Raw genomic sequence first — 26,383 nt, 5'->3', positions numbered from 1 at the left:
GAACAAATGCCAGAAAAGTTGGGCGGCAATGAGTTTGACAGGTGAGCGCTTAGTCACGCTTGCATCTTTTGGCTTAGCCTGTTGCAGACTTATGAAGCTATTGTCCTTTGAAATAATTTATTGATAATTAACAGACTATTTTGAATTTTCCCGGTGTTGCAAACCATATCCTCACTAAGCACAGTGTTGAGTTTGACTGGTACAACTTTTATTTTTCTTCACTTTTGTACTGTGAAACTTAAACAAAAACCCATTACAAAGGGCTGGGCGGTGTACTGGTATTACAGTTAATACCGGTCAATTTTAGAAAGCGATAATATTTGAGACAATACCGCCATACCGGTATCTTTTGACGTGCCTTTGTTACGGTCGTTTGCTCTACTCTGCACCTGCTGGGTGCAGTATAGGGCATTCCATTTGTCTGATTTAGTTTTTTAAGGGAAAGTTGGCAACCCTAGCTGACCTATTATCAGCACCAAACAGAAGTCCAGATTTTCTACACAGGCTGATATTTTTACATTTTAATAAAATATAAATATCTCTGAATATTAGTCTGTTGGGGTGTCAAATTACATTAAATATGTAGATTTTCTAATAGAAACAATCACCCACTCCAATGTTTATTTCGTCAATTGTAACAAGAAAAGTTAAGTTAATTGTGTTACATGTCTGGCAACATTCAACATTTTACTTACTAATGTTCTGTATTTATTTTCATACCCTTGTCTTATTTAAATAAACATGCGTTGACTATGAACATGTTACATTCAGAAAGTGACCTGATATCAGTAATTTGCTTCCCTGTTCTCCTTCTATGTATTTTGCATTGTTGTTAATCATATGATGTTCCTTTTTGCAAATGTTGTTAATAAACTAATCATGCAGGAAGCAGAGAAATCCACTTATTGCATCAACAGCACTGCATCTAAAATACTGCCTGTTTGTTAATGCAGGTTTCTATGGACGACCGTGGACAATGGAACAGAGGAAAGAATTGTTCCGGAGGTAAAAAAAAAAAAAAAACAATATATATGTATTTAAAAGTATTTATATAGTCAGTGTCTGTAAGACTTTTACACCTTGCCATCATTTTGTTTTTTTCAGGCAGCAGAAATGGGGATTGAATACGTACCTTTATGCGCCCAAAGATGACTACAAACACAGAATGTTCTGGAGGGAGTTGTACTCAGTGGAGGAAGCAGGTGACTATTGGGAGCTAATCTCAGGTTCAGGAAGGGAAGAGAACTTAAAATGACCATTACGGACTTAAATATAAGACGACCCTGAATACAAGGGCAGTCGGGCACCCCTCGCTCTCGGTTTTATAGTGAAATACCAAATGGTTGATAGCATTTTTTCAAAAAAATATATATTCCGTTGCAAATTTTTTTTTTGCGACTATTCATTGATTACATTATCCTAAAATTGGCACTCACTTGCATCCTCACACGTGTGTGTGTGTGTGTGTGTGTGTGTGTGTGTGTGTGTGTGTGTGTGTGTGTGTGTGTGTGTGTGTGTGATGAGAAGAAAAGTTCTGATCCATGTACAGTAGATCCAATTCATAGTTTTGTTTTTGCTCGCCCACATATGCCCAAAGTTTTTGTCTCTGCCTTGAATTGTAATTAATAATTTTTTAGGGTCAATGCGATTAAAAAAAGCTTTTATGGTTCAATCTCAGGGACAAAAAGAGTGCTGGGTATTTGTCATGTCTTGGTGTCCATGATTGACAGTTTAGCCTGTTGGAATTTGGACCAGTGTAAACACATTGGCCAATCCTTGCATTGACATTATAACCTTGCTAACGAACATAGAACACTGGGGTTCAAACTGAGGCATCCTTTAAGGCACCCCTTTTAACAGGAACTGGAGCCATGTGCCACAGAGGACAACTCAAACACAGAGCCAACCGTTCAATCCGAACAACTTGTACCCTAACTCCATTGTACTGAATTCCATGCCAATTGTTTGGAGACACTTTGGCTACAAAAAGGGTGACGTCGACCAAAACGTGGAGTAGTAGTTTAGAGTTGGATAATCGTGCAGTAACTGAAACCCAGGTGCTGTAGAGGGTTCAAGGTCCAATTAATTGTGATATAGATTTTTGCCATTCATGCCCAGTCCCTATTTACAATGCACATTTCTCAAACTGATTTAAAAAACAACCTTGTTTTTGGACATTTTCCTAGGAAGCAATTATTGTCCCATGTCCGGGTCAATATTAATTATAGTTGTTAACTTAGCATGTGAATATTCCCATTTGCCTTCCAGAACAACTGATGACCCTAATTGGTGCGGCCAAAGAGCACGAGACTGAATTTATTTATGCCATTTCCCCTGGGCTCGACATCACCTTTTCCAATCAGAAGGAAGTTACTGCACTCAAGAGGAAACTGGACCAGGTATTACTGCTACACTTGTCATGCAGCAATCAGAACCAAAATCTGACATCACACTCTGTCTTCCCGGCGCCTGTTAGGTGACTCATTTTGGGTGCAAGTCATTTGCCTTACTCTTTGACGACATCGACCACAACATGTGCCCCGCCGACAAGGAGGTGTTCAGCTCCTTTGCGCACGCTCAAGTTTCCATCACCAATGAAATCTACCAGTACCTAGCAGAACCTGAAACCTTCCTTTTCTGTCCCACAGGTACAGCTCACCTCCCTGTGTAACATTAGATTTTTAGCCTCAGTATTGATTTGTTTATTAATGTCTTCCCATGCAGAGTACTGTGGAACCTTCTGTTACCCAAATGTCCCTCAGTCTCCTTATCTGCACACAGTAGGGGAGAAGCTGCTGCCTGGCATTGACATTCTTTGGACAGGCATGTGTGACTCATTTCTTAGTTTTGTCATTTTAATTTTTGTTTTAACCAGGATTGACTTTTCTGTTTGCAGGACCCAAGGTAGTGTCCAAAGACATCACAGTGGAATCTATAGAGGAAGTATCAAAGATTCTAAGAAGAGCACCGGTGATCTGGGACAACATCCACGCTAACGACTACGACCAAAAGAGGCTTTTCTTGGGTCCTTACAAGGGTCGCTCCACAGAGCTCATCCCCAGATTAAAGGGAGTCCTCACAAACCCCAACTGCGAGTTTGAGTCAAACTTTGTTGCAATCCACACGCTGGCCACCTGGTATAAGTCGAACATGAACGGTGTGCGCAAGGATGTGGTCATGGGTGCGTATGACCAGAAATGTATGTTTTTGTACTTTTTCCAAATGTATCATCAGTAGAGTGTCAAAGTTCTTCTTGCCTTTTACCAGCGGATGGCGAGGACAGCACCATTTCCATTCAGATTAAGTTGGAGAATGAGGGCAGTGATGAAGAACTGGAGACGGACATGCTGTACAGCCCTCAGCTTGCTCTCAAGCTGGCTCTTACTGAGTGGCTTGGAGAATTTGGCGTGCCTCATCAGTACAACAGTAAGAGCACTGTTGTATCATTACTCCGTCCACATGTATATGTTGTAGCTGTATAACTAATCCTAATTCTTTCCAGGCCGACAGGTGCCTCACAGTGGTCCCAAAAGTACAGCCATTGACATCTCATCCATGGCCGCTCCGTCTCTTTGTCCCACTACCACGGTGACCACTGTGTTCCAGCAGCCTATAATGTCTCCGGCCATGCCCCCTCACTGCCTGGAACCACACCTTATGGCAAAAACACAGCAGGAAGAGGAGGTAGGAGTTTATTTAAATACAGATTTGGCTCTAAAGCACACCATTAATCATCCACCTGCATAAATCAACACAGCACCTCCAAACCTATGGCGTGTACCAGGTGGTTCCGCTAGGGGTTACTTTTACTTTGACTGATACTGCCATGTGTACTCAGCAGACATGGCATCTGCTAATGTTTAAAATTGCACCTGGAGCAAACACAACTGGCTTGAGTAAAATCGTAGGAAATTGGAAAAGATCAACCAGTTTAAGGAGAGACTGATATGATACATATTAAGCATAGTCCCTTGTTTATCGCTGTAAATGGTTCCGGACCTGACCGCAAAAAGTTTAACATTATAAGAGCCCTCTAGACAATAAATGAAATAACACCCTTTAGTCACCTTACAGTCTGTTAATCTAAGAGTAATGCTGCTTGAGGCTGAGCCTATCAGTGGCCACGATACTGAACACTGCGCTCTGACTGGTTTGGTCTCTTCAAGCAGCCAGTACTACTGTAGTAGTGATATTTTTAGTTTAGTCATTTTTGCTTGAAAATACTTAAATTAGGAGCAAGATTTGTATAATATGCTTTTGAAAAATCCCCCAAAATCTGCAATGTGGTGAAGCCACAATATTTGAAGCGAGGGACGACTGTTTGCTATATTTATGAAAATAAGTATTTGATTGAAGATGTATGAAGTATTTGGATAAAATACCCCCTAAAATATGCCTGGTACTCCATGCTGTTGAGTAAACAAACGCATTTGGCCACTATTTTCATATATAACAACTGTACAGGTGGAGGTGGAAGTGGAGAAGAAGGATTCAGATGAGGAGCCCATGGAAATGGTGGTCGAGAAGCCGGATGAGCCCGATGCAGATGAAGCGGACGCAGAAGAGAAACATGAGGGTCCTGTTTTGACGGACAAGATGGCAGAAGACCTCAAGCCCATGGATACAGACAAGGAGAGCTTGGGCGAGTCCAAATCTTCAGAAGAGTCCATACAAGAAGACTCTGGGAGTGATATTGCCCCCATGCAGACAGACGATCAACTCAAACAGGTACAAATAGACATAAATAGGAAGCAATTAAAATGATGTTTTATTGAACCATCTAAGGCGTAATTTATAACACTTATCACTCTTGGTTTTGTCCTCACAGGAGATGTTTGTGCCCGGTCCCAATGAGAAGCCGCTGTTCACAGTGGAACCACTCTCCATCGACGACCTAAGCCTGCTGGCAGAACTCTTCTACCTGCCTTACGAGCACGGCCCCAAGGCCTTGCAGATGCTGAAGGAGTTCAACTGGCTGAGAGCCAACAGCAGCGTCGTCAGCGTCAACTGTAAGAGAAAAGAAACCGACAAGGTTGGTATGAAATTGGGTGCTTTTTTTTTCTTTCTTTTAACCGCAGAGCTGTGGTAGAAACAAAATGGTGGATGTGTACTACCCCAAATGCCCATTGGGTGGTGTCACAGCAGAAGGAGATGAAGTGGACGTGCGCCCCAAAGCATTGAATTGTGTATTTTGGTGTCAGAACAAAACTGTATCGTTGTTTTTGTGCAGGTTGCAGAATGGCAGTTGAGGGCGGAGAAATTTGAGGACATGTGCTGCTCGGTTATCCAGATGTTCACGCGTTTGTCCAATACAGCCAACCGCACGATCCTGTACGACCTCTACCCTTACATCTGGGACATCAAGAGCATCATTTCTATGGTCAAGTCCTTTGTCCAATGGCTAGGTGTGTATGAGCGGAACCACGCGGCTTTGAAGGACCCCAATAGGCATATTATACAGTTAAATTAGTGGTTCAAAGTCAAAAAAGCAACCTAAAGTACATGACCAGCACCTGTATGCAGGATTGGCATGGCCTCTTATACTTTAATTATTAGGTTGTAGTTTAATTCTAGCTACACTACACTGCCACATATTGGCATATGTTCTTTTTTACTACATACATGCCTATTCAATTTTTTTATTTTTTTTAATCTGACTAAATGCTGCCTGCACAGCTACCACTTCATTGTAAGACAAAATCCAAACCAGATCCCAGTGGTAATTGTCCCATCAGGGTTACTGCTGCTTGCTGTGTATCCAGTAATGTCACAACTTCACTCTCTCACACCGACCCACTTGCTTCCATCTCTCTTGTCTGTGGGGATGGGCACCTGTGAGGCACCCCTCTTCCTCCTCCACGCCCTTGCGCGCATGCGAGCTTAGCGAGAAGTTGATTCACTGACTATTGAAAGGCCATTCTGGTGCATAAAGAAGAAATTGTTTTTATTGTTTTAAATTACAAAATCCAAGACCAGTGAAGTTGGCACGTTGTGTAAATCGTAAATAAAAACCGAATACAATGATTTGCTAATCCTTTTTAATTTATATTCAATTGAATAGACTGCAAAGACAAGATATTTAATGTTCAAACTGAGAAACTTAATTTTTTTTTGCAAATATTCATTAACATAGAATTGAATGGCAGCAAAACACTGCAAAAAAAGTTGGCACAGGGGCATTTTTACCACTGTGTTACATGGCCTTTCCTTTTAACAACACTCACTAAACATTTGGGAACTGAGGAGATCAATTTCTGAAGCTTTTCAGGTAGAATTCGTTCCCATTCTTGCTTGATGTACAGCTTAAGTTGTTCAACAGTCCGGGGTCTCCGTTGTGGTATTTTAGGCTTCACAATGCGCCACACATTTTCAATGGGAGACAGGTCTGCACTACAGGCAGGCCAGTCTAGTACCCACACTCTTTTACTATGAAACCATGCTGTCGTAACACGTGCAGAATGTGGCATGGCATTTTCTTGCTGAATTAAGCAGAGGCGTCCATGAAAAAGACGTTTCTTGTGTTATGTTGCTCCAAAACCTGTATGTACCTTTCAGCATTAATGGTGCCTTCACATATGTGTAAGTTACCCATGCCTTGGGCACTAATACACCATCACAAATGCTGGCTTTTGAACTTTGCACCTATAACAGTCCGGATGGTTCTTCTCCTCTTTGGTCCGGAGGACATGACGTTCACAGTTTCCAAAAACTATTTGTGGACTCGTTAGACCACAGAATACTTTTCCACTTTGTATCAGTCCATCTTAGATGAGCTCGGGCCCAGCGAAGCCGGCGGAGTTTCTGGGTGTTGTTGATAAATGGCTTTGGCTTTGCATAGTAGAGTTTTAACTTGCACTTACATATGTAGCGACGAACTGTAGTTACTGACAGTGGTTTTCTGAAGTGTTCCTGAGCCCATGTGGTGATATCCTTTACACACTGATGTCGGTTTTTGATGCAGTACCCCCTGAGGGATTCACGGGCATTTCCGCTTACATGCAGTGATTTCTCCAGATTCTCTGAACCTTTTGATGATATTACGGACCGTAGATGGTGAAATCCCTAAATTCCTTGCAATAGCTCGTTGAGAAATGTTTTTCTTAAACTGTTGGACAATTTGCTCAGGCATTTGTTCACAAAGCGGTGACCCTCGCCCCATCCTTGTTTTTGAATGACTGAGCATTTCATGGAAGCTGATTTTATACCCAATCATGGCACCCACCTGTTCCCAATTAGCCTGTTCACCTGTGGGATGTTCCAAATAAGTGTTTGATGAGCTTTCTCAGTGTTTTTTGCCACTTGTGCCAGCTTTTTTGAAACATGTAGCAGGCATCAAATTACAAATGAGCTAATATTTGCAAAAAATAACAAAGTTTACCAGTTTGAATGTTAAGTATCTTGTCTTTGCAGTCTATTCAATTGAATATAGGTTGAAAAGGATTTGCAAATCATTGTATTCAGTTTTTATTTACGATTTACACAACGTGCCAACTTCACTGGTTTTGGGTTTTGTACTTCACACATTATGCTGCAGTCTAAAAAAAACACTAATTATTCTGAATCAAGATGGAACTATCCTCTTGTAAGAACATATACTGTATTTCCTCATTTAGTTGCTGGGAGGGGATTTATTTAACTGTAGAGAGTACCAGGTATCTTAGTGGTAAATCATTTGTTGGTGGGTTATGTTACTTTAAAGAATTCCTCTTAATAAAAATATTAGTATTTTATACTTAAGAGGGGTCAGTCACACTGTGATTTTTTTTTCTACATTTAAAAACACGTCTTTATAGTCTACGTACATAACATGTAATGGTGGTTCTTTAGTCAAAATTTTTGCATAGATTATGTTTTACAGACCATCTTCAAACCGCTTTCTGACCATCTCTTTTGGATGCGCCTTTTGTAGGCGGTTTTATTTACGTGCCTCTACTTTGACTGCGTCTCCACGCCGTTGGCCATGTTGTAGGTTTTAGCGCTTCCATATCGGATCTACTGACAGACATACTGTAAGTTCGAACCAGACGCTACTTTTTATAAGAAATAGCAACATCGGAGGATGCATGTGCATGTATGTATGTCTTCCCCACAAAAAGAGGATAGAGGAAAATAAGGAACTTATTAATAACTACAACGGCGAACTCGCACAAAGCTCTTCGGATAAACCGCTACCATATATGAAGATATCCGCTGACAACCCCGATTGTAAAACGTCACAACCGGAGGGAATTCCAAAAGACTTGTTTTGAGGAAGTATGAAGGAAGGCAAAACTGTTTTATAAATATCTCCGCCATGCCTCAATGGTTTGATTTCAAATTTTTGGGACTTATGTGCATCCCAAATACACAAAAACATGTAACATCAAGTAAGAAAAGCTGCTTTTGCATAATAGGATCCCATCCCTTAAATGTTTCTATTACAATGTAATGCGTGTTACAATATTGTATTACGACCCTAACTCACTGAACCTACCTGTACATACTACCTAACCTACCCACATAACCTACCTGTACCTACATAAAGAAATCCACTCTAAAATATATCAGTCCTAATTTGCTATGTCTGTGTACTGCCACAACTCGGGCCAGACAGGCCAGTACTGGTGGGTCGATTGTCCTAGTGGGTCGGGCCAGACAGGCCAGTACTGGTGGGTCGATTGTCCTGGTGGGTCGATTGATGTATGGCTGCTTATTTATCTTTGTATTTATTTTTTGCTGCGCCTTGCTCTGGTTTATGTACGATAACTCTGTTAAGTCCGGCCCGTGGATATGCCGCTGCAGACATGTGAAACATGCCTGACAACTATAAATAGCCTGTAAAAAGATCAAATAATATCAGACAGGGCATTTTACGTGAAATGTTACAGCTTCCCAGTCTTGTGCTGCTCCATCACTACTGACTGAAAATAAAAGGAATTTTCACCCTGTCACTTATTAGTGAGTAGTGGTGTGAGATTCTGCTCTTGGAAGCACAAGTCATGAGATCGAGGGTTGTGTCAGAAAGTTACATCGGTGGGATAATGCCCATAGTCATTAAGTCATTGGCTTTTAATTGTAATTCTTTTATTTTTTATTAAATAATTATTTTGGTATTTTTGTTATGTTGCACTGAATATATTAAACACTTTGTTTGCCATGTACTGTATTAGTACTACTCCAAAACGTGTTGAAATAAATTCAGATTAAGTGGCAAATACTGTAGGATAAAATATGGACTTTCTGGAAATGCAGTAGGCCAGTCTCGACCAAAAAGTACTTGGACATATGTGGCACCGCTTAGTATTTTCTTCCCGAAAGGGCAAAAGGAGATCAATTTGAGTTGGAAATGGACAGTGAATAATCGGGGTATGGCGTCTACTAGCCTGGCAGCCACTATTTGAGGAAATAAGGTATTCTGTACCTCTGATGCTTCACTTTTGTGTCAGACTAAATAACATTGATTCCTGTGAACACATAAGAGTGCGTTGTCATTAGACTGAAGCGCCAGCATGGCCTGTAACTCAGTTTCATTCACAGGTTTCTGTCCAGCTATGTGGTAAAGCTGAAGACTCCCAGTACACAGCAGGCAGCAAACCCGCAACTGGAGACTATTGGCTCAGTGCCGTAACAATAGGGAACTGAATCTCTGAGATTATTATAGTGATAATTCTCTGAAGATGTGCATAAATGATCTCCGCCTTGTCCCCATGCTCAAAGCTGTGCAGCCAGCACTTAGTCACAACCTCCCTGGTTATTGTACTGAGTGCACCTTCTAATAATGATTTTCTACTGTTTTCTCCCTTCACTAGAAGAATCCACAGTACAAGTTTCTACTGCTATTGGATCGACAGTGGCCGATGTATGCGCAGTGCAGGCGAAACGGATTCATGCATTTTTTCTTGAATTAGAGCCCTTAATTGTGAAAGCTTTAATCTGAGTAGCAGCCCAGCGGATGAAGTCACATTTTTTTGCGCAGCGATTTTGAGCGTTAACCCTCAAATGTTCCCCTTTCTCCCCCGGCAGCTTCTCTCTAACTTGTGCTTTTTTTTTTGTTTCTGTCAGTAGGCTTGTAGATGTGGCTCAGACCAGCCTGATGCACCTACCCGAGGGAATTTACTCTTTGCTTCCAAAATTAACCCTTGTACTTGCTCCTACTCATCCACACGTGTAGTTGTTATCTGTCTGCTTGGTATATGTGTCAGATTAGACCATGCAAGGGCTTCATTGCATCCCTAATTGTGTTATCTGCTAGAGAGCAGTCCACTTGGCAATGCTTCTTACTTCATTGCGGGATATTTAATTGAAATAAGTCGAAGCATATTCAGCGTCCGTCCCCTCCCCGTGGGTGCATCTGCATGCTGTGTCGTGCCACATCGTCAGAGGACGCGCATTAGGTTGTCAGGATAGCGTTGTAAAGCTGTGCTAGGGGGTCACGCAGGCGTGCTCCACTTGTCTGGTCACATGACAGGGCCTCTCTTCAAACTGCTTACACACAAACCGGAAAAGCGCCCGTGCTGTCCTTGACATGCTGTTGCTATTTTATAATTCATATTTGGTGTGCCGACTTTGTTTTGTGGCTTTTGAATAGTAAGTTGACCGGACATGCGCGCTAGATGGGTTTACCTGGTTTGATGAGTCTCGCTCCCCAGTCATGTGACGAGGCAGATGAGAAGAGAATGTGACTTCACGCCAGGTGCTGAGATCAGTGGGGTGACGGCAGCTGAAGCTTACACCGAATGCATGGAGAATGTGAGGCTTGTCCGTTAGTCTCGTGCCGAGGAAAGGGCTTTATTTCGATTCTGGTTAGCATGAAAGTTGTTGGCCTGCACAGCGTTTTGACTTTGTCGTACTGGAGAACTTAAGAAGACAAACGTAAGCTTTAGTTGCTCGAGCCCCTTCCCACTCTAAAAGTATTCCTTAAATACCATTCCAAATAAGGCGCTTTTTTAAAAATTTTATCCGGTTTAACTTGCATTTAGAAACCAATGACTCCCCTTCCTTCCTCCCATACGTTCTTCATCTGTGTTGGAGAGCCCCATGCTTTGGTAACACTCTCCGCTTGGCTCTGCTCCTAACAGGGTGTCGTAGTCAGTCCTCAGCACAATTCCCTAAAGGAGACCAAGAACCGTGGGCCTTTAGGGGAGGTCTAGCAGGAGAGTTCCAGGTATCTAATGCACCGAATGTACCGCAATCAAATGGAAAAGACAAAAAAAGTGTTTTGATCAAAGAAGACAATGATCAGTGTTTGCAGGTATGAAGGTATTTGGTCTGTCTAAGGTGAGCTGATTGTGAAAAAGCATGAAGTTGAACCCCTTCACATCTTTTTGGTTCGTTCTTAGTTTCGAATAGTAAGCCTAAAACTCCCTCATGCAACTGAGCTCACAGTCCTTATTTGTATTCATTTGAATTTCTTTCAGCAACTGTCCAAGGAGATGCTGCTTTCCCTAATGCGCAGGCGGCGCACGCGAGCACAACTAGCGCTTTTTAATTTTTTTTATTTTCATGACATCTCATTTCTTTGCAGGAAGCGCACAAATTCCCACGCCAGCTCTTTGCAAGCTCCTGCGCGAGCATCGCACAGCGCCAGCGAGTACGCACGCGCGCACATCTGTGACGGGGGTGGGGGGACTCCAGGATAAAACACAGCTGTCCAAATTATAGGCAACATCTCCAACCTTGGAGAGAAGTAACACTAGTTGCAAGTGACACACAATTGACTGACTCATGTGGCTCCTTTGTGACATGTTATTTTTTCCTGGAGCTCGCTCTCTCTCCCCGTCTGGGCACAAGCGTCATTATTTTTCTCAACAGGAGGGTTGCGCAGCGAAACAAGGGAAAGGAGCATCTCCTTCAGCCGGTAAAACCTTGGTCAGACCAAAATAGCGCACTTGTTTTGTTTTGCTGAATTTGTAAAGCATACGTGAGTGTTTTTTCGCACTGTGCTCCCATGACACTGAGGTGATGTTTGCTCCGGTGGCCCACTGTCAAATCAACAAGGAATGGCAGTTTTCCATCATTACCGAAACAATATTTCTTGAGCGCACGCCTCTTGGTTTAACAGTGGTTTCAGCGTAGCAAAATACACAGTGAGGCGGTCAGCCAAAGCAGCCTGCCACCCACTGTAGAGGAAACTGAACCTGTTTCTTTTGACCTCCACAGAGATTGTTGCCAATTGATGGTGCAAACGATCTTTTCTACCAGCCACCCCCCTCAATGCCAACCTCCAAAATCTATTCCATGAGGCCGTACTTTGCCAAAGATGAGGTAAGTTTTTTTTCAGTTTGTGACCTATTAAAGGGAAACTTCACTTTTTTTTAGAATTTTGTCTATAATTCATAATCCTTACAAGAGATAAGAACAAGTCTTTTTTTTATTGCATTATAACTCATAAATAAAAGTCTCCTTACAATGGAGCCATGACGTCATTGTGTGTATTGCGTTTATTCTGACCATAAAACCCAATAAATAACCATCCAAAATGCGCCAACGATACTCCGTTTACATTTTGTGACCTGAATATTAACCAAGCATTCGCGATATTGTTATAGTAAGCGCTAACGTTAAGGACCTACATTTAGCGGTACATTGATTAGAGAGGGGCAATTCCCTTATGCTGCTATATTGACATCATGAATCATGAGCTGGTGAGCTCCTGCATCACCTCTTGAGAAAGTTTATTCTAGATTATAAGTAATGTCTCTCAGCTTGATAGTAAAATGATTTGGACATAAACTGAGAAGTTGGTCAACTTTGACAGCCAATTAAAACCCGGGATTTGGCGAGAAAGACACGCAAAAGATGCTAGTTTTCATCCACTTTTTTTTTTAACCCTTTGCAAGGATTATGAGTCATTGTTTATCCAAACAGGAATATATCACCATCCTAACAATCAATTCCAGTGAGAGCAGACATTGTACAATTAGTGTTTGTTTTATTATGTTAGTTGGCTCTCATGATGTCTGCATGAGTTGTAGTTGAAGGAAAAAGCAAACATTGTGATGCGTCTATAAAATGAATGCTTAAAATGAGCAAAATACGCAAATAATACATGTTATTATGTATGTGCCTGTTACTACATTACATATATACTTACAGCTTGTATAAAAAACATTGATGGAAGTGTTTGAATGTTTTTTTTCGCATTATTGGCAGAATTGAGCGACATTCATAGGCTACATTGTAAGCAGACTTTTGCTTGCATTTATTTACTGGTTAGACTGTGCTTGTCTTACATAAGGATTGTGAATGATAAGCAGAATTATTTTTAAAGTGCAGTTCCCCCTTAAAGAATTAAATGCTTTCAGAAAATATCTTGTTGTTGCTGATTTTCATATGATATTGGCCAAGTTTATATGTGCCTGACACCCTACTCTCAGTTAGGGATGTCCCGATCCGATATTTGGATCGGATCGGCCGCCGATATTTGCAAAAAAATGCATATCGGCAAGGCATGGGAAAATGCCGATCAAGATCCAGTTAAAAAAAAAACTCTGGTCCGTGTTTTCCAACGCACCGATTTGAATAATACATTCCACTTTTCTGCTGCTCCCTAATTTCCGTTCCGCATCTTCCAGCATACCTTCAACACATCCACAGGTCTGTGGATTCTCACGCAGTTGCTTTTAGCTGCTGGCATTACACGACAGGCTCTTCTCACTCTTTCCTGTGTCTCCCTCTCACAGACAGCAAGCGCACCTTCTTACACACGTCACATACTGTCACGTCATACGTCACATACGTATACGCCCTTTCCCAGCAGAGAGGTAGCAGCATGGCTAACGTTAGCTGTGATGCTAGCGCAGCCGTGCGAGCAACCTTCCCTCTAAGGTGCGCGCCTGTGCAATTGCGCACTGCTCAAGCATCCTCTGCGCACGGCAAATCTATGCCACGCACAAAATCAAATAAAAAAATAAGCGCATAACAATTTTCGACACACGGACACGACAGAGAAAACAGTTTTCGTCATCATTGTTCAAATATTGTAACGTCTGTCGAGGCGCTTATCTCCATTCGGTGCCACACGCCCACACCATCAAAATGCCGAGGCAAAAATTTCCAGATCAACACCGTATGAAAAAAATAGTGATTTATTTAGTTGTGATTTCCTTCTCTGCATGAAAGTTTAAAAGTAGCATATATTAATGCAGTATGAAGAAGAATGTTTTAATGTAGACACATAGAATCATCATACTGCTGTGATTATATGCATCAAGTGTTCATTCAAGGCTAAGGCAAAATATCGAGAATCGCAATATGGCCTTAAAATATCGCAATATTAAAAAAAGGCCATATCGCCCAGTCCTAGTTCAATGATGCCATTTCTGTTTGTCATGTATAATTTTGTCTATTTTGTGTTTATCCTTGAATAAACAGGTCAGTTTCTTGTTACCAACCATTGTGTATTATTCAAACTCTCCTAATTCAGCTGGCTAGTTGTTATCAAGAGAACTAAAACCCTTTTCAACATGATTCTGACAACTAAGTAGGCTAAATAACTTTCAACTTTAATACATGCTCGGATAGGCCAGTATCGGTATCGGATCGGAAGTGCAAAAACAATATCAGTATCGGATCGGAAGTGCAAAAACCTGGATCGGGACGTCCCTACTCTCAGTAGTAACTGACTCTTCTTTTCCTTTTGCAGGCTTCGGTTTATAAGATATGTAAAGAAATGTACTATGAAGAAATGGAGGATGCTCCTTCCCCGGACCAGGATTCTGACCTGATTGGTGACAAGTAAGATGTGTTTTAATAGGGCTGTGAATTTTTGGGCACCACACGATTCGATTCAATTCAATTGGATCTGATTATTGGGGGTATCGATTAGTTTCAAAATCAATATTTTTTAATAACATTCCGTGCCAGTTCTATGATTAACTACATTCCGCCATAAAATAGATAAATTGCTGTGATACATTTCTATTTGACTTAAAATAAAACTGTATTTGTTGAATAAAATTATATCCAAACATTCAAATACAAATAAGACAATAAGAGATTTATCCAACACTTTTCTTTTCTAAAGTAAAGGGGGGTGTGTGTGTGTGTGTGTGTGTGTGTGTGTGTGTGTGTGTGTGTGTGTGTGTGTGTGTGTGTGTGTGTGTGTGTGTGTGTGTGTTGTTTGGGCAATGCTTACTTAATGGGAACATCGCTCTGTTTACACAGTCACCTTTAGGGGACCTCTGACGGTATGGGGACATAAAAACAGGTCCCCTAAAGAGAAACCTTTTTAAATTATAGTCAGATTAATTCTGAAGATGCCTGAGTGATTTTTAAGCTTTGGCCCATAAAACATTTTTACTGAAAAGTAAACATGTTTAACATCTAATTTGAACTTCTTTTTTTTTTTTAATGGTCCTCAGTAGTCACGTACAAATTGTATGAATTATGCAAAATTATTTAAATTTGGTCCCCATGAACCATATTAACTCTTTTTCCCCAGGGTCCCCAGTAAGAATGATCAGCACATTACTTCATCAATCCAGAGATTTAAAGACGTGTATGAGCTAACTGGGCAGTGGCCATTTTACCTCATTTTTTTATGACTCCACAACCTGTAGAAAGGGTGGTCCCCACAAGTGATGATCAAAAACTTGGTCCCCATTCCAAATGATAACGTGCGTGCGTGCGTGCGTGCGTGCGTGCGTGCGTGCGTGCGTGCGTGCGTGCGTGCGAGAGAGAGAGAGAGAGAGAGAGAGAGACAGAGAGAGACAGAGAGAGAGAGAGAGAGAGAGAGAGAGAGAGAGAGAGAGAGAGATAATAAAAATAGTATACTCCTACTGGACCCGGAACCGCTGTTGAACAAAACTGCCATGTCACAGCACCGCCATCCACAGTCCAGCTATCCCCAGTGCCGTTCTTTTGCCATCGTGTAGCCAAATAGCACAGACTTTCACGAGATCTCGCAAATCCGCGCGTCATCACGTGATAAGGGCGGTCGGAGTAAAGCGAACCACAAACAATTTATTCTGTCCTTCCAGAGGCGCAGAAGCAAATAAAGTCGGTCCTGCCAATAATAACAGGTGCTGAACGGCAACACCGACGACAGTTTTGCCTTGATAAACAACTTTAGTTTTTCTAGCAAACAATACAACAGTAACGTCATCCCTGGCGAGCGTGTCACAACAACCACTTCCTTGCTTTTCCTGTCCCCGTATCAGCTGGTATTTGACACAGGCCCCCATATCTACATATAACTGCCTGGGATATGCCTGTATCCATCCATCCATCCATCCATCCATCCATTTTCTACCGCTTGTCCCTTTTGGTGTCGCGGGGGGTGCTGGAGCCTATCTCAGCTGCATTCGGGCGGAAGGCGGCGTACACCCTGGACAAGTCCGCCACCTCATCACAGGGCCAACTGTATATTATTCTTTAATTTTGGACCTCCAGAATCAGCATGTCCTCATCCATTTGTGAGGAGGATGTGAAATTACATCTAAAAACCTTTGACAAGTTGACTTCATGTCCGTCGCCGCCCATAAGGACTTTTTAAAGTGTAAAATACGATCCGCCTTGAAAACAAGAGTTTTTTATTTTGAAAGTAAACTGGGTAATAATTGATTTTGTGTTTTTGCATGACTTCTTGCCCAACACAAGCAGATTCTAAATAAATTGAACTACCGTATTTTTCGGACTATAAGTCGCAGTTTTTTTTCATAGTTTCAGGAGCGACTTATGTGTGAAATTATTAACACATTACCGTAAAATATCAAATAATATTATTTAGCTCATTCACATAAGAGACTATACGTATAAGATTTCATGGGATTTAGCGATTAGGAGTGACAGATTGTTTGGTAAACATATACCGTATTTTCCGCACCATAAGGCGCCCTGGGTTAAAAGCCGCGCCTTCAATGAACGGCATATTTCAAAACTTTGTCCACCAATAAGCCGCCCCGTGTTGTAAGCCGCATCTAACTGCGCTAAAGGAATGTCAAAAAAACAGTCAGATAGGTCAGTCAAACTTTAATAATATATTAAAAACCAGCGTTCTAACAACTCTGTTCACTCCCAAAATGTACGCAAATGTGCAATCACAAACATACGTATATCAACATGGACAGAGCTGCGTGAAAAAAGCCACCCGGCCTCTTCGCGTAAACGTAAACTTACCTTAACCACTCGCTCATCTTTTCTTCATCCATCCCTTCGAGTTAGCTTTTATGATGACGCCGGCTGGAAAGGTCTCTTTTGGCAAGGTCTTCCTTTTGAATATCACCATGGGTGGAAGTTAGCATGGCAAGCTAGAACCACAGTGAAGGATGACTTCTCATTCCCTGTGGTGCGAATATTCACCGTACGTGCTCCCGTTCCACAGTGCGGTTCACAGGAATATCAGTTGCTGTGAAATACGGTAGTAATCCGTGTGCGGATGGAGAGATTGCGTCTTTTCATGAACCGGATCCTTGTCGCTTAGTAGGAGCCATTTTGTGGTCTTTACAGATGTAAACAGGAAATGAAACGTACGGTGATATCCGCGCGTTTTTTCTTCTTCTTCCGGGGGCGGGTGGTTGCTTACAGTAGAAGAAGAAGCGCTTCCTGTTCTATGGGGGCGGGTGCTTACCTTGGCGGTTGCTTGCGTAGAAGAAGAAGCGCTTCCTGTTCTACCGGGAAAAAAGATGGCGGCTGTTTACCTAAGTTGCGAGATCGAAACTTTATGAAAATGAATCTTAATATTTATCCATATATAAAGCGCACCGGGTTAAAAGCCGCACTGTCAGCTTTTGAGTAAATTTGTGGTTTTTAGGTGCGGCTAATGGTGCGGAAAATACGGTAGCATGTTCTATATGTTATAGTTATTTGAATGACTCTTACCATAATATGTTACGTTAACATACCAGGCACGTTCTCAGTTGGTTATTTATGCCTCATATAACGTACACTTATTCAGCCTGTTGTTCACTATTCTTTATTTATTTTAAATTGCCTTTCAAATGTCTATTTTTGGTGTTGGGTTTTATCAAATAAATTTCCCCAAAAAATGCGACTTATACTCCAGTGCGACTTATATATGTTTTTTTCCTTCTTTATTATGCATTTTCGGCCGGTGCAACTTATACTCCGGCGCGACTTATACTCCGAAAAATACGGTAATTGATTGCGACAGCCGGAAAATATAGAAACTCTGCGTATGTTTAACGCTGGAATGCGGTACATCAAATGCGTTGACGTTCGGCAGACAGTGGAAACGAACACATTGACTTGAATAAGAACGAAAAGAGTCAGCCGCCATTTCGCTTTCTGTGTAAATCCAGGGTTACAGGAGACCCACTCGAGGGAGACCATACAAATGAAACTTGGACATAACTTAGAGTAGTCATTGTACAGCTTGAACAGCAGTATAAATTTACTGTCCACTGAAAATGATTTAACAGATCTTATTGTCTAAACAGGCAGCAACACGAGTGAGTACACCCCATAGTGAACATGTTCAAATTGTGTCCAAAGAGTGAATATTAAGTGTAAGCACAGTTGTTATCTAGCACAGCCTTAATCCTCTTGGATATGGAAATGATCAGAGCTGCACAAATTGTTTGTTAATGTTCTTTCACTCCTTCATGATGTTGGTGGATGTTAAACACTTTGCACTCCTCCACCTTCCTTTTTTCTGCTTGTGGATGCCACACATGTGCAGGGACGTGGAAACGTACTTGGCCACCTTCCCTTTAAATTTACTCGGCAAGGCATTTGATCATCTTGGAAGTTTGTGTGGTCTTGTTATCACGTTAGAAAACATGCTCTGCTTCAGAATGGCAAGGGTACATGTTGGAATTTATGTTTCCCACAACCAACTACCCATGTGCCAACATCAGATCATGACACTACCACCACCATGCTTTACGGTAGACTTGTTATAGCTATTTAGACAGTAATGGCTGTGTATCAAGTCATTTTCATTGGATAGTAAATGCATACTGCTGTACACTGACTACTCTATAAGGTCATTTTATATCTGCGGTATTTTCTTTTAAGAAGATGTAACAAAAAGTAGGGCTGGACAATTATTCAAATTCTGATTTCTATTTTGCTTATGGCTTCTCAAGATCATAAAAATATAATAATCGAACAAAACGATTAATGGGCTGTGCAACGTGCATGCAAATTCCAGAGCTTGCAACGGTGGAACGGATGAGGAGCGAATGAGTGGGGGGAAAAAGCACGTCTACTACACGTTTGGGATTATATCATGGTTTCTACCTACTTATTATTTGACACATTGCTAGTATGCCTAATCAATAATAACTAAGCTCAACAAAAAAATAAGGCATATATTTCTGCGTTGACATAACAGCGGACGGAGCCACAGAATTGACCAATTTAACAAAATCCGCTGTTAAACGCAGAATATCACGGAAAGTGACATAAATGTGAATACAATGCTGTCATTGTGAGGATAAGGAACATTTGTTTGGGAAGATAAAGTGTTGGGGACCACTCACTCATCCCCTGAACACGCAACCGCCCCATCCTTAATAATGTCGAGGCGGTCACTTGACGCAGTGACTAAACTACAAAGCTAAATCTAGCAAGAACAATCCATACACCCACAACACATCTCATCTGCTTGCGTTGTTGTGAATGACATCATCAATGTAAGAACAACTTACAAACACGACAACAGTCGCAACTTGGGAGAGTTTGAGTTTGAGTTATAGTTTATTTCGAACATGCAAGTATACAACATGATACATCACAATCTCCAGTTTCTCTTTTCAACATGTTCGAAAAGGAGTAGGAAGAGACGCTTCTCTCTCTCTTTTTTTAACAGCCTCAAGTCGTCTCCACACGTTAGCAACCGCCTCCCCCTTCACAATAATAGCGCCACATCTGGTCTGACTGCACTAACAAAATAAAGGTTTCAAAAAAAGTACCTCATGGAAGCATAGTGAACTTGAAGCACTTTTTGATACATTTACACAATGTTTATGCTTTGACCTAAAATACTGGTCAAAATTGTCCAAAGATGTATTGTACAAATAAATGTGAGAGATTTTGCTTTCAATTAACAAACATTTTATGAAATGTTATTTGACACAAAAAGGACACAGTCTGTGGTGGTAAAATATGTGTAAAGGGTAAAAAAAGAAGGAACTAAAAACAATTAAAACATAAAAACAGAATTGTATTGTTTTTTTTATATTGTTATTGGCATTGAAATGTAATGTTTTTCCTATTATTTTACTTGTTGTGGTTCATTGTTGCTAATTCTTATCCGTTTTTTGTACTATATTTAAAGTTGAGTTTTGGTGGTACAATAAATACTCATGTTTTCAAATTAATGAATAATAATGTAATTAATCGTGATTGCCACATCAACCGAAATAATCCTGATTATTATTTTTGCCATAATTGTCAAGCCCTAACAAAAAGGATAGTTGCAATGTGAGATATATACGCTGCAAAAACTGAAATCTAAGTAAGATTAAATATCTCAAATAAGGGTGATATTTGCTTATTTTCTGTTTGATAAAATAATTCTTCTCACTAAGCAGATTTCATGTTAGTTTTAAGTTTTAAGTGTTTTGCTCCTAAATGATCTCAGTAAGATATTACAGCTTGTTGCTGAGATTTTATGACCTATATTGAGTAAAACATGCTTGAAACTAAAATATCAACTGTTGCAAAGCTGTGTCATCAACACTCACAAGTATAAAACTGCTTTTTCAAAGTAATAATTTCTTACTTCAAGCATGAAATAAAAAATCTTAACTTTGACACAATTGTGTCTCATAATTAAAACAGATGACAGCCAAATGTTTTATTTTCAATGAAACAATAGAAAATATGTACTCTTATAGTAGTACAGTTGGCACGGTACAGTAAACTGACAGTTAATATTTAAACATTTACCATTTCAAACAATTTTGAACAGAAATAGTTCATGCACATTCAGATAAATTCTTCAAAATTACAATAAAAAAAAAAATTGTCCGGGGCCCGGGCTGTAAATATATATATATTCCTTGCGCACTAATTGACTGATAGAGCACGCAATTGGCGCGATGATGTCATGTTATCGATGGGAAAATGCATTTTTAGACCATATGATTTGCCTGAGCGGCTAGGAGACCCCGAGAGTAACAAGCGGTTGCCTTGTTGCCTTACCATTAAGAAAAATTTACTATTTTTTAGTATAAGTTTGCTGGTTTCAAGAAATGTAATGCCGAGCGCATGTCATTATGTCAAGATAATGGCACTAGCATTTACTTAATTTAAGAATATTTTTCAACATACTGAGAAAAAATGTCTCATATTTGTTTTTTCTACCAAGAAAAGTGCACTTGTTATTAGTGAGAATATACTTATTTTGGGGTTCATTGAGGTTAGCTAATTTTACTTGTTTTGGAAAGTCTTGACAAGCCAAATTTTCTTGTTCTATTGGCAGATCATTTTGCTTAGTTCAAGTAAAATACCCCTCATTTTTGTATTTTTTGTCCTTGTTTTTGAACACTGACTTTTTGCAGTGTACTCACTTTTGTGGGATTGTGTAACAATGGGAATCCCAGTTTTCTTCCAAAATGGTAATCACGTGACATCATGAGATACCAGAACACCTTTATTAGCACTAAGTCATCCATGATGTGTTCCCAGGTTGGTTGGAGGTCTTCTATCTTTGAGCCCAGACTACGGCTTTGTCCTTGAAGACGATGAAGGTATTTGCGGCTACGCTGTGGGCACTGTGGACGTCAAGCCCTTCATCAAGAAATGCCAGATGAGCTGGATTCCTTTTATGCAAGAAAAGTACCATAAACCGGATGATCAAAAGGACCTCACAGAGGCCGAGGTAGATTCTTGTTCCACCTGCTTTATTGTGGTCTGTCATGGGGTTTTGTACTCACCATGTTGCCTTGTGTAGAAAATGATTTTGAGTTTCCACGAGGAAGAGGAAGGGCTCCCTGATTCCTTCCTGTCCAACTTCCCCTCCCTCATCAAGGTCGACATTCATGCTAAAGTCACTGATCCCAGTGTGGCCAAAAGCATGATGGGATGTCTGTTATCTTCCCTGAAAGCTAACGGTAGGTGGCGGCGGTGATCACAGCTCATATACCTTTTTTTTTACAAACCCCGTTTCCATATGAGTTGGGAAATTGTGTTAGATGTAAATATAAACGGAATACAATGATTTGCAAATCATTTTCAACCCATATTCAGTTGAATTTGCTACAAAGACAACATATTTGATGTTCAAACTGATAAACGTTTTTTTTTTGTGCAAATAATCATTAACTTTAGAATTTGATGCCAGCAACACGTGACAAAGAAGTTGGGAAAGGTGGCAATAAATACTGATAAAGTTGAGGAATGCTCATCAAACACTTATTTGGAACATCCCACAGGTGAACAGGCAAATTGGGAACAGGTGGGTGCCATGATTTGGTAAAAGTAGATTCCATGAAATGCTCAGTCATTCACAAACAAGGATGGGGCGAGGGTCACCACTTTGTCAACAAATGCGTGAGCAAATTGTTGAACAGTTTAAGAAAAACCTTTCTCAACCAGCTATTGCAAGGAATTTAGGGATTTCACCATCTACGGTCCGTAATATCATCAAAGGGTTCAGAGAATCTGGAGAAATCACTGCATGTAAGCAGCTAAGCCCGTGACCTGCGATCCTTCAGGCTGTACTGCATCAACAAGTGACATCAGTGTGTAAAGGATATCACCACATGGGCTCAGGAACACTTCAGAAACCCACTGTCAGTAACTACAGTTGGTCGCTACATCTGTAAGTGCAAGTTAAAACTCTTCTATGCAAAGCGAAAGCCATTTAACAACAACACCCAGAATCGCCATCGGCTTCGCTGGGCCTGAGCTCATCTAAGATGGACTGATACAAAGTGGAAAAGGGTTCTGTGGTCTGACGAGTCCACATTTCAAATTGTTTTTGGAAACTGGACGTCGTGTCCTCCGGACCAAAGAGGAAAAGAACCATCCGGACTGTTATAGGTGCAAAGTTGAAAAGCCAGCATCTGTGATGGTATGGGGGTGTATTAGTGCCCAAGACATGGGTAACTTACACATCTGTGAAGGCGCCATTAATGCTGAAAGGTACATACAGGTTTTGGAGCAACATATGTTGCCATCCAAGCAACGTTACCATGGACGCCCCTGCTTATTTCAGCAAGACAATGCCAAGCCACGTGTTACATCAACATGGCTTCATAGTAAAAGAGTGCGGGTACTAGACTGGCCTGTGTGTAGTCCAGACCTGTCCCCCATTGAAAATGTGTGGCGCATTATGAAGCCTAAAATACCACAACGGAGACCCCCGGACTGTTGAACAACTTAAGCTGTACATCAAGCAAGAATGGGAAAGAATTCCACCTGAGAAGCTTAAAAAATGTGTCTCCTCAGTTCCCAAACGTTTACTGAGTGTTGTTAAAAGGAAAGGCCATGTAACACAGTGGTGAACATGCCCTTTCCCAACTACTTTGGCACGTGTTGCAGCCAGGAAATTCTAAGTTAATTATTATTTGCAAAAAATAAATAAAGTTTATGAGTTTGAACATCAAATATCTTGTCTTTGTAGTGCATTCAATTGAATATGGGTTGAAAAGGATTTGCAAATCATTGTATTCCGTTTATATTTACATCTAACACAATTTCCCAACTCATATGGAAACGGGGTTTGTATTTACATTTTTTAAATGTGCTCCTCTGCTTTATTCTGTCATGTCCAGGTTCTCATGGTGCATTCTGTAAGGTCCGGCAGACCGACAAGAGAATGTTGGACTTTTATGGTAAGCTCGGATGCTTTGAGGTGGCCAAGATGGAGGGCTTTCCCAAAGATATCATCATTATGGGGCGGAGCTTATGAGGCAACGCTCACAGGCTGAGAGAGAGAGAGAGACAGCAAGCTCCAGTCAGCACAGCACCTTCATGAGACACAACTTCCATGATGGTTTTAATGCTACATGACTGCCCGTGCTAGCCCAGAGCCACTTGTTTGTTTTTTTTACGCACTCTGAATCCAACGTAAAAAGGGCCGAGGTGTAGTCAGTGGAGAGGAGCCGACAGCGCTCCGTAATTTATGCCTGGAGCCCTCTCAACTCATATACCTCCTTGGGACGCAAGCAAACAAACTGTCCATACCTGCCTGTTTGTTAATTGAATCCAGAAGACATGGCAGAGATAACACCCACACGCCCTCCTTGCCTGAAGAGTCGAGATCCCAATTAGAGTCAGAGCTGTGAAATGAGGGCAGTCTGTGCACTTTTGACAAAGAAGAAGTAACACAGTGTGACACCTTTTATTTAGGATGTCACATTAGTGCCTCCTTGTCTCTGCACCACAGTTGTGGCTGTGTCTCGCAGGGGAAAAAGTGGTGCTGAGTCGATAGACAATAGACATGCACAATTTTACCTTCTTACATGATCATTGCACGCTACGATAGATTTTTTTTTATATATATATATACCAGTATATACGATGTTTGTTCGTTTTGAAAGCAATAGAGAAGCGCTAATTTATGCTCAACGCTCTGCTTTGGATAATTTCCCTTTGCCTTTTGGTTGTTTGCCTTCTAACACAGACCTCAGTGTCTTTGGCGTCACCACCTTCTAATGTGTCTCATACAAGAGGGGTGTGGTGATTTCGGACATTATGTAGCTGAAATTGTCTGAGAAGGTCTGGTACAGTTATTTTCCCCCAATGGTGTATTAATCAAAAGTGTCAAATTTGTCGTGGGACCAAAACTTCTTTTTCAGCGTCCACATTCGCAAGACTCGCTGTTTCTATCCGCATTCGATGTAGACATCAGCAGGTAATCTAGATTTCACACACGCTTCCATCCTCTTGATTTGCCTCCTCCTTGCACTGCTGCCACTTGTCTTTAGAATGAATGTCTTTGCAGCAGAGCACCATTAGGATCACTCTGCTTTTGTTTGTTCGTGTCACCAGTGGGCACTTTCCCCTGTCTAATTCATGCAGAATGTTGTTCCTCCTGTCAAACATACATCGTGATTAAACAAGCACTTTGACTACAGATTTGGTGGGGTGGAGCTATAATCAGTGGCTCTTTACCCTGCCAATGATATTCGTGTTACTAATTACATTCATCGTGTGCATATGAGGTGTACTGGATTGGCTGTGTCATCAGAATAATCTCATTTTAAGGCACAAGAGGAAGACGCATGCCACTCTGTTACTGTAGACAGTTATTACTGTCAAATATAAAGTATTGTTATTATTTTGTATATCCTTACTGAAATTGTGTCATGCTTTGTTGGGCCCGAAGGAAAAGAAAAAGGATTCAGATACCACCCTCAAGTGGAGAAATTCGCCATCAGCTCTAAAATTAGTGTGGACTTTTCACAATTTTCTTTGATAGTTTTATTTACCATTAATGGCGTTTTTCTTCTCTGAGACTGATTGGGACTGAGTGAAAGCGCTCATATTGTATATTTTCCAGTGTATGGGGTCAGGGGGGCAGTTTACATATGTAAAGTTTGTATGTATGTAAGATTCATAAGGTTGACAATAAATAAACTGTTATAAATTATGACATTATGAGTAATTTTACTGAAACTACATATCGTCCCGTTTTGTGTACTAATGTGTGGTAAATTGGATAAGACTCAATTCTAAAAAACCAGTACCGTATTTTCCGGACCATAGGGCGCACCGGATTATAAAGCGCACTGCTAAAAAATTGTCTATTTTCTATCTTTTCATATATAAGGCACACCGTATTATAAGGCACTTTAAAGGAGTCATATAATTAGGATTTTTCTCTAAATGGAAAACACTTCCTTGTGGTCTACATCAGTGGTCCCCAACCTTTTTGTTACTGCGGACTGGTCAACGCTTGAAAATTTGTCCCACGGACCGGGGGAGGATATGGTAATTTTTTATTTATTTTTTTGTCATAAAAAAATACAATCATGTGTGCTTACGGACTGTATCCCTGCAGACTGTATTGATCTATATTGATATATAATGTAGGAACCAGAATATTAATAACAGAAAGAAACAACCCTTTTGTGTGGGGGAGGGAGGTTTTTTGGGTTGGTGCACTAATTGTAAGTGTATCTTGTGTTTTTTATGTTGATTTAATAAAAAAAATAATTTAAAATTAAATTTTTTTATTTCTTGTGTGGGCCGGTACCAATCGTTTCACGGACCGGTACCGGGCCGCGGCCCGGTGGTTGGGGACTACTGGTCTACATAACATTTAATGGTGGTTATTTGGTCAAAATGTTGCATGGAATATGTTTTACAGATCATCTTCAAAAGAAGATGCTTTTCGACTACAATTTTTCAGGATTTATGCAGATCTCAAATACAGATCAGCAGGTACCAGAAGGTAATAAAAGTTGCTTTTGCATAATATTGCGAAACAAAATGCCAAATAATATGTTTTACCTTATACACACACACCATAATAAGATTCAAGATT

At 40.7% G+C, this 26,383-nt stretch overlaps 1 protein-coding gene across 2 annotated transcripts in view; it reads left to right on the top strand.

Moving 5' to 3' along the window:
• oga (O-GlcNAcase) overlaps nucleotides 1–25,486 on the top strand; it is a 34,775-nt gene extending 9,289 nt beyond the window's left edge. The window contains exons 2-18 of one of the 2 annotated variants that reach the window (XM_061945580.1): nucleotides 954–1,005; nucleotides 1,105–1,202; nucleotides 2,269–2,399; nucleotides 2,477–2,648; nucleotides 2,725–2,823; nucleotides 2,897–3,181; nucleotides 3,268–3,426; nucleotides 3,503–3,684; nucleotides 4,465–4,728; nucleotides 4,829–5,032; nucleotides 5,231–5,405; nucleotides 11,058–11,143; nucleotides 12,139–12,243; nucleotides 14,624–14,715; nucleotides 21,577–21,769; nucleotides 21,842–22,001; nucleotides 23,667–25,486. In XM_061945580.1, coding sequence (XP_061801564.1) covers nucleotides 954–1,005; nucleotides 1,105–1,202; nucleotides 2,269–2,399; nucleotides 2,477–2,648; nucleotides 2,725–2,823; nucleotides 2,897–3,181; nucleotides 3,268–3,426; nucleotides 3,503–3,684; nucleotides 4,465–4,728; nucleotides 4,829–5,032; nucleotides 5,231–5,405; nucleotides 11,058–11,143; nucleotides 12,139–12,243; nucleotides 14,624–14,715; nucleotides 21,577–21,769; nucleotides 21,842–22,001; nucleotides 23,667–23,803 — 2,594 coding nt within the window. In that variant the 3' untranslated portion in view covers nucleotides 23,804–25,486. Of the gene's footprint in view, nucleotides 1–953; nucleotides 1,006–1,104; nucleotides 1,203–2,268; nucleotides 2,400–2,476; nucleotides 2,649–2,724; nucleotides 2,824–2,896; nucleotides 3,200–3,267; nucleotides 3,427–3,502; nucleotides 3,685–4,464; nucleotides 4,729–4,828; nucleotides 5,033–5,230; nucleotides 5,406–11,057; nucleotides 11,144–12,138; nucleotides 12,244–14,623; nucleotides 14,716–21,576; nucleotides 21,770–21,841; nucleotides 22,002–23,666 lie in introns of both variants that reach the window. The other variant, XM_061945502.1, reaches the window with a different exon arrangement.
• The last annotated feature ends 897 nt before the right edge of the window (nucleotides 25,487–26,383 follow it).

The sequence above is a fragment of the Nerophis lumbriciformis genome, linkage group LG02 (assembly GCF_033978685.3).
Source record: "Nerophis lumbriciformis linkage group LG02, RoL_Nlum_v2.1, whole genome shotgun sequence".
In the NCBI taxonomy this organism is placed as follows: domain Eukaryota; kingdom Metazoa; phylum Chordata; class Actinopteri; order Syngnathiformes; family Syngnathidae; genus Nerophis; species Nerophis lumbriciformis.
This window is presented reverse-complemented; position numbering and strand designations above follow the sequence as displayed.